The 12,038-nt window shown below is 37.5% G+C and overlaps 1 protein-coding gene across 1 annotated transcript; it reads right to left on the bottom strand.

Annotated features, from left to right (window-relative positions):
- Window positions 1-1,646: 1,646 nt before the first annotated feature.
- LOC121962621 (splicing factor U2AF 35 kDa subunit-like) lies at window positions 1,647-11,637 on the bottom strand. The gene is made up of 8 exons (XM_042512834.1): window positions 11,577-11,637; window positions 9,657-9,744; window positions 8,533-8,599; window positions 4,624-4,673; window positions 3,733-3,831; window positions 3,326-3,459; window positions 1,999-2,091; window positions 1,647-1,922 (listed from the first exon to the last, which is right to left on the bottom strand). Exons 1-8 carry the CDS (start codon window positions 11,618-11,620, stop codon window positions 1,811-1,813), a joined length of 687 nt encoding a protein of 228 aa, XP_042368768.1. The 5' UTR covers window positions 11,621-11,637; the 3' UTR covers window positions 1,647-1,810.
- Window positions 11,638-12,038: the final 401 nt, after the last annotated feature.

Genomic DNA, 12,038 nt, shown 5'->3' with positions numbered 1-12,038 from the left:
GTCACTGCTATACTTTTCTGTACCCTTATCTTAAGCTTTATCTGTGCCACCAAAAACAAAACTGGTGGAAGGTGAAAGGCACTGATGATTGGCTGATGATGGAGGTAAAACAGTGACAAGTTTTGGCATTGAAAATAAAATTTGGCACTGAAAAATAAAACATAGGCATTAAAAATGTTATTTCATTTTGATATTTTTTGCAAATGGATTTAACTATCCTGATTTTTATTTGTCACATTTTTTTGGTGTCAGTTTAAAAAACTCTTATGATTTAACAATTTTCAAGATCTTTTTTTCAGTTTCTACTTTCTGACTGCTTCTGTAAAAATTATCAGTTAAAAAAGTGTTTTGATATTTTTTGCAGTCTGTCTTTCAACATTACTTTTTTATTTTCTGTAACTCACTTTTTCCCCCCAATAATATTTCAGTTTAACTTTATTTTTGTTTTGGTGTAAAAAACAAAAATTAAATAAAAAAAAAAACTGAAAAAAAAGATTGAAATCTGAAGATTGTCATTGAAAATCCCACGTGCACAAAAATATCCAAATAATAATACTTTTAAAAAATCCAAATTATTTTTTAGTGGAATTTCTATTGGTGCAAAATTGTAGTTTTGATGCCAAAAAAATACCTTCACTGTTCTGACTCCACAGCTGATCACACTTCTGTTTATATTGCATCACTCTCAGTGTAACAAAAGAAACGATTAGTAATCATGATAGTAGACTTTGTTTAAGAAGCATGAGTTAAGGTAAACCTGCAAAAATATAGTTGTACGCATCCGTTATGGATTGCATTCTTCATTTTGTATTTCTCTGGTTTGTAAATGTGGTTTATGTCAACCTGAAGAGGATCATTAGATCTGTCGTTACCAGTTCTACCGGTTTCATGATTATCCAGAGTTTGACATCAGTGTAATAGAGCAGCTAGTAATTTAAGGACTTCCTGTAGGGCTCACGAAGCACATTTGTTTTTCATATTTCCTTAGCTGCACAACAACGTTGCATGCACGGCAATAACCGTTTTAATACTTGTGAAATGTGTCTGAATGCAGCACAAATAATGTAGATCTGAGTGTCAAAGGGTTAAAAAAGGAAAGCAGTAAAACAATCTAAACATAACGTACACTTTAAAACTTTGAAGCCAGGATCGACACCACTGTTCTTGTGCTGCCTTCAGACACCTTTCACAAGTATTTCACTTCTGACACCTGAGGAAATTGGCTTGAATTCTTTTGAAAAAAATAGGCAATGATCACATTTCAAGAAATGTCCTGCAAACTGCAAAAATAATTGATTTTGGGGAATATTTTTTTTAAAAAGCTACAGAAAAGTGTTGAGAAAAAAACTAATTATATTACTGTTGATACTATATATTTACAATTATATTACAGAATTATTATTATTTGAGCACTTTTTCAGGTAATCCCCTTTTGCTTTATTTAATTTTATTTTTTGCTAATTTTCAGGTAATTTTCTTGTATTTCTTCCACAATTTCTTTCAATTTTTTAAATGTCTTTTAAAGCTGCTCATTGCCTTCTTCCAAAATATTTAAGAAAAATCAAGAAAATTTGCTAAGATTTCAAAGGATTTAAAGGTCTCCCCGAGATAAATTACTAGTTTAATTTAAGTAAGTGGTGCCAGCGCAGAATTACAAATCTGTTTTATTGAGAAAGCGACACAAGCTTGTCTTAAAAAAAGGGAATAAAAGAAAAACACTTCCAACAATTCACCAAAAAAGAAAATAACTTTGTAATCACTGCTGGGGTTCGGAGGGAGGGATTTGGTTGGACATTGGGTCAGTCCTCTTTCAGAATCTTCCAGAGCGCTCTCGGTCCCTCGACCGTCTCGGCCTCTCGCGGTCCCGCCGTCGGTCCCTGGAGCGGGAGCGTCGTTCACGGGAGCGCGAGCGAGAGCGGTGCCTGATGGCAGAAAAGAAAAGATTAACTCACAAATTCTCAACAATCTCCAAATATAAATGTCTAAAGATGCATCTACCTTTTTCTGCGGCGGCCGTACAGCTCCCTACGAAGTTCCCGCGATATGGGTTTCAAGTGCATGAAGTTGCAGAAGCCACCTCGGGTACACTCTCTGTAAGAAAACAGCACATGAAGGGTTAAATCTTACTTGGCTTGAGTTTGGTGGAGCGGTGCCACACGGGGAAAAGTTGGCTCTTAGTTCCGCATACTGAGGAGAGCATGGCAGTTCACCAAACAGAAAATCTGATCTTTATCTCCCCCCGCACAAAGTTCGTCCTATCGCTGGTGTAGCAAACAACTTTCTGACCCAATGGAAAAACACCGAGACTCATAAAGGAGACGAACACAAGTTTCCTCCTTCTGAGCGAGGACGAAGTCAAAAAAATGTTAGAATTCACAAAATGCCCAACACAGCTGGATACATTTCGAGTTCTGAAGGACACACGTGAGCTCAAGTTTTATCTGTCTGCTGGAACGTCCTGATATTCCTGCAATGCCCTTATCATGTCAGCTGATATTCTGCTTCAGTGGCGCTTTCTCCCAAACAAGGTGCCAATTACATAAGCACAGTTTAAGTCCAGAGCTTTCAAAGGCCCCTCGAGCAGTTGCCCTCTTTACCCGGTTAGTAATCCAGCCTGAGCTGCAGGATGAACAGTGGAGCTTTATCTTGGAGAGCTGCAGGAAGGACATCTCACCACCCGGCTGCCCACAACATGTCTTTTTCTGCCTTTAAACACACACACCATGTGGAACAGCTTCTCCAGTAAAACAAATACTATGGCTTTCAGCTGGACTGATGCAGCAGCAGCAATGTGTTGTGTTAAAGGTTCATTCAGAGCATTAGTATAGCAGCAAACCACTATCTGCATTGTAACAGCAAAGTGGAGTAACTGATTCCAGGGTTCCAACACATTTTCACAACTTTTCCATGACTTTTCAAGGACTTTTCAAACATTAAGATTTAATATCTATTCAAGCATAATTTCAGCGTCCCCACAATGATGTGTACAAGGGCCAACCGCAATTTGAAAATCGAACGATAATTTGTTTTTACAGTTTCTGGCTTTCATAAGTTTTTTTAAAAAGGCACACCTTCAAAAACAATTTACTTAAATAACTTTTTTCCAGTTGGCGGTTAGAGCTGGGTCGATTTGATGTGGACGAGCTTAAACCAGTTTGATTTTATGCAAACCGGCTCAACCAGTATTTGTCTTTGTGGTACATTCTGCCAAATTTTAAAGTAGCCTACATCAGTAACCTCTGCTGACCTCTCCAACAATAATAATATTGTTGCCTTATACAATTTAAAATAATTCGTTGTATGAAAATGATTTCTATTCACTCACCCCATTTCATACTGGCGACAGCACGCTTCCCTGAAGTCAGTGACGGGGGAGAGCTCAGCGTGGATAGGTTGGGCGTTGAACCACCGATTGTTCAGGTCCATGACCGCTTTCTCTGCGTCCTCCTCACGACGAAACTACACAGAGGGCCCAAAAACTTAGGATTACTCAGGATGGTTGAGAGTAACTTAAAACTTCTGTGAACCAGTGTGAGAAAAACAAACAAATTCCATGCATTTGTGCTGAAAAATTAATTAACTGTCAAATAACCTGAGCAACAAGAAAAACGGTCTTTAAATGTTTTTTCATTTGACATAAAGTCATGGGGCTGTTCTGGTGGAGATTATTAGAGATAGATGATTCAGTCTTTTAAATCAAATCCATCCAAATAATTTCCATCCGGCACCAACCTTGACGTAGACATTGCCGACAAGGTGGTCGCCCAAATTATCGCACACATTCATCTCCTCCACCTCTCCGTACTTCTCCTCCATCTCTGTGAACACCTCCTGTGTCGGGAATAAAAGAGCACGATCAATGTCTTCGACAGGTTCTTATCAAGGTATTTATATTTATATTTACTATTTATAAGACTATTTTTATATTGAGAAGAAAGAAAGAAAAATCTTTTTTAAAATGAAACGCATGGATGACAATGAAATAAAAGTATCTATTTGCAAGTGGGAAATATCTGGTATCTGTGGCCATTTTTTCAATAAATAAATAAAAAAAAGAATTAATTTTAAGACTAATTTTCTAATAACCAAAATTAAAGTAAATTTTATTATGCCCATATGATTATTGTAACATAAAACATGACTTTTTTGCCCAGTGAAAAAGTAAGATTATTAATACAATGTCATGTCAGAAAACATTTATTCATTAAGTCGTACCTCCCATGTGAGCATTTTTAGGACTTAAGAAAGATTACAAAAGGTCAGTTCAATACAAATTAAGGATTTATTTTTAGATGAATGAATTCAATGCCTTTTAAGAATTTTCAAGGATCTGTGGCAACCCTACAATTAAGTAAAGGGGAAAAAAGCAATAGCACAATGATTATAATTTCCTTTTTTAAATCTATAACACCACTCATTTTCCAGGCATAAAAGCAGCTATTGCATATTCCAGCTGTGTAAATGTTGGCTGTTAAAAGATTCTTGCTTTAACACAAATTTCAGTAATGTCATGATGCTCCTTTTGGTTCCAACGTGTAAACAAAAAGCCGATAACTCGGTCGTGATGTCACCTCTTGCTACATGTAGAACGAAGCGGACACGCCAGCACAAAAGGTCGCTCACCTCAAAGAACTCATCATAGTGCTCCTGCATTTCCACATCGCTGACGGCACCTACAGAGTGTCAACAAAGGGACAGTCAGGGCGAAGCCAGATGGACACTGGTGGTAAAAGTCAAATGAACCGTGTAGCTTTTAACAAACAAATTTAACTGATGCGTCTTGCTATGATAGTTACACCCTGTAAACACAGATCAGAACAGTGAGGAGTCTGTATGTTATTTGTTGCCTGTAAAACAGACTTCTCGAAACAAGGTCAAAACTAGAGCTGACCCCTCTTAGCCTTCTCCGGGGCTGTGTGTTATACTTTTAAAATACTTGCTAATGCTATACCTTTACTGTTTGTGTAACTACATGTTGTCATGTTGTACTTTTAGGTTCCCTATTCAGCAACTTCATGACATCCCCTGGCTATTGCATAAAGGAGAGTGACCTAGTTAAGGACAGCATGAAAAGAAATCTGCTTCAATGAATCAGAAGCATAAAATTGGGAACTCCTTGTGAAACTTAAACAATAACTTCTGTATTTTTCGACCTGGATCCTATTTCTCCATTCTTCAGTGTCTAAGTGAGTAATGGGCACAACAACTTCTCTCAATTAGTCCAGTATTGAGCGAGAGCACAGCAACGAGCAGCTGCAAAACAAGCTGCAATGTCACAACTCAGGGCATGTGTGCACGGTCGATGTACGTCCACTAAAAGAGCTTGTTTTTGCCACTGAGGGGTTCGGATTGTTATTCCAAGTGTCTGAAAGCATTATTGAAAGGATCCCCACGGAGGCAGACCTTTTTGTGTATGTGTAAGATCCTTTCTGTTCAACGCTGTCTAAAATTATGCTCATTATGCTTATCATCACACATCTTTCAAAGTCGACAGACAAAAACTAAAACTCAAAAAAACTGTCTCGCTCTGTCTTTTCACTTTCACTTTCTCTTTCCGATAATATTATAATCCATTTCCATGACTGTTAGGAGTTTAAAATGGGTAAGCATATCATTGGATTGTTTGAAGTCGTCTTGCAGCGATGCAAGAAGCTTTCTGGCCTGATTACTGCGGATGTATCGTATGTGTGCGTTGAGCTGCCTTTAGGTTGTCTTGATACTTTTATCCTTCATTCTGCGCTGCTGTGGTCTGCTTTTAAGTGTTATTCAAAGTTTGAAAGCTTATTAAAACCGTTATTAAAAACGCACTTTACAGACATTTGCATATAGGAAAACTGCAAGTGCAAGTTTATATTAGTAATACAAGGAACATCTTTCACGAAATATTAAACATGTTTTGGGATTTTCACAAACATATTTCAAAAAATAATAATAAGACAGATTCGCATTTAAACGTTTTGAGACTGGGTATTTAATCCTCAAAGTGGATCTTATTTTTATTTCCAGGCCTGGAAAACAGTTGCTCTATTTTCATAGCTCTTTCAGGAATTGTGAGACAGTGAGAACGCTGATTAATTCGACCATTTAGATGTGACGATATGATGGCTCCAGAAACACTCAATTTCCGTTAATCTAAATGGAGTCTGGTGGGTTTGACAAACTGATTTCTGGGTCATAATGTTGTCAGACACTTACAACAACAATCAAACAGCCTGTCAGTCAAAAAAAAAAAAAAAAAATCAAGCAATTTTAGTGGAGGCAAAGTGACATCAGTGCATATTGCCCGAAAGGATGACACTGCAACCAGTTTCACAACTGTCAGCTGCAGCCCTCTTTCTCAACATGAGCAAACTTTAAAAAAGTCTTGACAAGTCACGTAGACACAAAAACGTGAGAAAAAAGAGTTCAGGTTGAAAACTACCAATAATACCTGTTAAGGTGTAAAGCAAAAAAAACCAAAAACAGTAAGTTACTTTTAGCTTTTAAGTTTTGTCTGTATCACATGAGCAAAATGAAGAATCTTACACAAAAGCTGTGCACATCACTGCACAACACCAGGAGAAAATGCACAACAGCATGTGGCCAGTTATTCTCCAGGAAATGCTGTAATACCATAGACATCTCTAGGGGACATATGTTCCTGCACTAAGCCGAATTTTATGTGGGGAGGTGTGATGCAGTAAATTGGGTGCAGTCAGTGCCGGAGGGTCCTGCAGATGAAGGAGAACTTACAGCGTAAACCATCAGCAGACTGGGCAGAGTTTTGAAGGTTATGAAGGTAAATGTTCAAGAGGGAAATGGTCTGAAATACAAAACGTAAACTTCTGTGACATAAATCAAAATAAAGAGCTGAGGAGGAAAAAAAATTGATTAGAAATTTGTCTGGTCCACTGTAATAAAATGACGTAAGTTCTAGGTTATTATATATGTGATGGACAGAGATGTGTTCAGCTTCTCAGGTATCTGGGGTGAAGCTCAGTATCTGTATCCCACACATGAGATATTGATTTTTAAATATTCCAGGTAATTAACTGAATAGGGGGCTACAAATGTATTGTACTGTAATTCCCATTATTAGTGACACTATGGCACACACACTTATAGATTTAGGCCCTTTTTGCACATATACATATATTTTCCTTTATGTTTTGGCCTCTCGTCCACATGCAAACTAAGTTTTAGGTCACTAAAATGCAGATTTTTATTTTTCAAAACTCCCGTTGCTCTGTTCGTGAGGACACTTAAAACAGGTCATTATTCAAAAACAAAGACATCATCTCCTCAATTTGTGAATGCACAATTTCTTCTATTGTTTAACGAGCATGTGTTTATTCGCGTCGCTTGGTGAAATTTATACTTTACACTTTAAACTTATTTCTGCTCTCCACTTCATGGGAGAACAGGGCCATCTGCTGCGACCAGTGCTATTTGCTCAGCATCTGCAGTTTTAGGTACACCAGAAAAAGTGGTTTTGGATTTCTGTCAATGAGGAAAGGAAGGAAGATTTTCACTTGTCCAGATCATCACTTGTATTTTTGAGAGAGCTTCTTTATCGTGAATCAACGATGATGTGATCTCCAGTAGGTGTTTTGAGAGAGGTGACATTAGTATGTACACTTTACCTCCTGTGTGTGGAGGGAGGGCCGCTATGAACAGCTAACACTTTGGAGTCGCTATTGCGTTCTAGTGCGGACGAAGATATTTTGTGGACATATTTGTATTTCAAATGGAAGGGGAAACATCCATTAAAAAAAAACATCTGTATGCGTGTAAACAGGGCCATTGTTAGGAAGGAGTAGGCGATGAACTACACAAAGATGGTAAATTGAATTTCCCCTCAGGGATTGATAAAGCATATCTAGAAAAGAATTTTAGTTTAACTTTGGAGGCAAAAAAGAAAAATGAAAACAAATTCAATATTACTGGCACCTGTGGACTATTTTAAAGGACAAAAACGTAGTTTTAAATCAAGTCTGTCGTCTTAATAAGGGTGCTGATAAAGAACATTTCACGAGATTAACAGTTATATGTGATGTAGTAGCTAAGGATGGTAAAGTGAATGCAATGCTGTTAAATGAACTGCATGAATAATTCAGATATGAGGCGCAAAGGAAAACACACAAGTCAGTTATAGGGCTCTCCTGTGAATTTACAAACTTACCTGTACAAGAGGTACTGCTTCAGCTCTACTACAAAAACAAATGTACTGCACATACCAACAAAACACAGTTCTCAATGTTCTACTGTAATCAACACAGTCTGTTAGTACTGTTTGTGTTTTGGCGTGAGAACTCACCTACACAAGGTTGAAAAACAGATAGTGGAAGTACCAGAAGCAGGTGTGCTTTTCGTTGGCGTTAGATAATGACCGATCAAAGATTCAATATTTGGTTTGGGATACTTGGCAGATAACGCGGTCACAGCCAGGTCCTCAGCTGGCAGGGCTGAAGCAGTACCTAAATTCTGTTGTTATGTGTGAGCACCACTTTTAGGAAACACTACAGGGAGGCTGCTGACAAATGTTTAACTTACAGCGAGAAGCGTCGGCCGTCTGTGCGCTATTCTGGGGATTTCGGTAGATGTTTTGGATCAGGATGGTCTGCAGGGGAAGGAACAAAAAAAAAGCACGCTGTTAGACAGGACCCTTTGAACAATGTCAAGCTTTGAGCTATTTCTGATTTGAACAACTTCTATTTTAGCTTGTTTACATCTGTTTGACAGTCAAGTAGGTACAAAATCCACTGAAACAGAAACATTACAATAATTACATCCTTGAGTTAACCATATCAAGTTCACAGCAGTGAACATCCGTAATATCGCAAACATCTGTGATGAAATATAACTGCTGGTAATAGGAAATGACACAATAGGAAATCACTGACAACTCTTTTTTTCTACAAATAATTGCTGACACATTAAAACAAAAAATAACATGGTTTGGGACACTATGATACTACACTACTATGCTATGATACTAATACTGCACTGAGTACACACAGTGCTCATATACAACCAATATACTGAAATGTTTAACCTCACACATTTTCAGTTATTAGGTGAATATTTCAAACAGATCGCCTTCATGAGTTCAGAGTGTTCACACAACATCCGTTGGTGTGACTGGTATCATGTTTTGTGCTGTGGGTGTTTGCCTCAATAAGTCAGAGGGACGCGGGACGAGGTTATCAGCTTATCAAGGTCACATCCATAAATGGCTCAATATTGCCCTTTTGTTTACATGAGTGTTTATTACATAAGACTGTCAATATTTTAGCCAACAGGACACCAGAAAAGGCTTGGGCACAGCACCTGAGCATTTTTTCATAGCACCATATCCAAACAACAACAAAAAACTATGTTAGTTAACTAGTTTTATTTGTTTAGAATACTTACGATACATACTAATAGTAAAAGTAATACTACTAAAATATTTTTACATTCAAATTTTCAATGTCTGACTATTCTTAGCTCTCCTGTAAGAGCGTACCTGCATTATTATGCTGTTATATTATCTTTACATCAGTTGCAAAAAATGGTCTTAACATGACAAGAATATTCATTGCCAAAATTTCTGTGATAATATATCATCCACCAAAAATAGTTAGGTCCTGATGTTGGTTGTAAAAAGATACAAAAAATTGGGGTGGGATTCTCACCTGGCTGAAGGTTGGTTTGTTGTGCAATCTCGAGCAGCGGTCTCCATGTCTGCAAGCACCAATTTTAAAATAGAAAGAACAATTGACCCTGGAAAAGAAAGAAAAGTGTCGTTAAAATCATGAATTACTTTTGCTTAAATTTATTTGGTAAAATGCAAATAATGCATCAGTCTGTCTCTCAAGACTTTCCAACTTCTCCAGCCTGTCTGTGGCTACAGATCATGCCAAAACATGTATTTTCTTTTCTTTTTTTTATCATAAAGATCAGCAATTTCCAAAGACAGCAGGGCACTGTAGTGTTGTCTAAACGGGTGTGGATATTGTATTTGTTGGGGACTTTCAGCTGTGGACTTTGAGCTCTAATGAGTATTTAGGGCAGCAGGAGACAAAAAAGAGGACTTTAGTCACAAAAAATAAAATAATAATAATAATTCCCATTCTCATCATAAAAAGGAAACATCTCACTCACTGATGAGTTAATAATATTGTCTTGACAATGATGAAGCTCTATGGCACAGATGAATAAGCTCTATCAGGCTTTAGATAAATGGGCAACACTTGATTGTCAAATCAAGTCTCTGTTGATTTTAGTCTTCAGGCGTGTGGGGTCAAACGTGGCCCTCTGGCAGATTTTTAACGCTCCTCAGCTTCTTATTGAAATATACTGTATGTGGCCCCACACATTATTTTTTAATTAAGCCAGATCACTTCTCTGTTTTTTTTTTACCTTACTGTCACAATGGCAGGGTTATCAACCAGTTTGTAGACATGTACCAAGTAGGAACTACTGTTTTTATTAACAGAAAACAATAAAAGTCACCTAACAGCAGGCGTTTCCTGTGAGGTAGCAAACATACCAGCAAAGTAGAGGTGTAAAAAAAAATGGAAAGCAGGGCGATTTTACGTTAAGTGATGCAGTGTTTTTGAGAATCAATATAACTGCTAGATACCGTGTAACAGGGGCCGTGACAAATACAGATCTTGCTGTTCTGAGTAATTTTTAATTTTATGCAAGTGCTGGGGTGCTTTTTATGACATTTTTCCTTATTCTAGATTTATAAAATTCCACAATATATCGCCTTGCTAACAGTATTGCAATATATCTCTACAGAATCATAACTTGTATAACTTAAAATATTGTGTGGCCAGATTTGTTAAGACAGACACTGTGAGAAGCAGCTGGTCCTCAGGTGTTTGAACACCCCTGATTTAATGTGTAAACTGTAGAAAACACCAACACTTAATGACTACCATCAGACTTATTCTTGCATTATTATCTAAGTATAAGAACCACAAAATTTTAAATTTATACAGCAATATCATAAAGTATTATATATCAGATAATCGAAGCCTCTGCTAGGCTATTTTGACTACTTAGTCACCGGATTGTTTTGGATTTCTGCTACCACCCCTTGTGTGTACGACACATACAATAAATGCACAATAAACATATCGTGCGACATTTAATTTTGAAAATCTTAAACAGTTTATTGTGGAGGAAAGATTTAGCTGCACACCACCGGTGAAACGGAACAAAACAATCCGCCTGAGCTAACCAGCTAGTCTGCTAACAGACTCATTATTTGCCAAGCCACATGCTACATGGCTCTTTAATAACCTACAAAATATGTTTCCAGTATTAATGTGTGCACTAACCACCTGATAAGCACTTTGCCAAATGACACCTTTTGTAGAAAAGCAGCAGCAGCAGCTGCAGGTTAGCTGAGGTGACTGAGTTTCATTCAATGTGCTAGCTTAGCGTTAGCTTCCTGTTGCTAATGTAAGCTTGTCTGGGACATTCAGCGGCGCTGTGGCTTCAGTCTGAGCCCCGCTGGTGATAAAGAAAAACCGCTGCAAATATACTTCGTACAACACTCATCGTTGGAGCGACCCATGATGTAAATATTAAATAAAACTTACTTGTCTTTCTCTGTGCCGAAAATGGATGCCAGGTACTCCGCCATTTTCGGCTCGTAGGAAACGTAATAGACTACGTCATTACGTAAAGGCACGTTGATTGCGCTGTCGCGAGCACCAGACAACTTGTAATGCCCCCGAAGGCTACAGGAGCGCGCTGTTGTTCCATAAAAACATTTTTATTTCTCAAAAACATTATCATTTGAGTACACTTAAATTCTGTATTTAAGTACAAATTCCAGGTGTTTTTTTACTCTACTTTAGCATTTTCTTTTCATGACACTTTGCATGACACACCAGTTACTTTACATATTAAAATGTTTGCATAAAAAAACGAAAAAAAGATATGTATAAAATAAGATGCGCTGTTTTAAATGTATTTACCCAGCAGTTGTATACAAGTACAGCCAAAATGATTGGTCCATTTATCAATTAGCTTATTGACAGAAAATTCATCACTTTTCA

The sequence above is a fragment of the Plectropomus leopardus genome, chromosome 24 (genome assembly GCF_008729295.1).
Source record: "Plectropomus leopardus isolate mb chromosome 24, YSFRI_Pleo_2.0, whole genome shotgun sequence".
NCBI lineage: Eukaryota > Metazoa > Chordata > Actinopteri > Perciformes > Serranidae > Plectropomus > Plectropomus leopardus.
The sequence above is the reverse complement of the archived record's forward strand: the minus strand, read 5'-3'. Positions and strand labels throughout refer to the sequence as shown.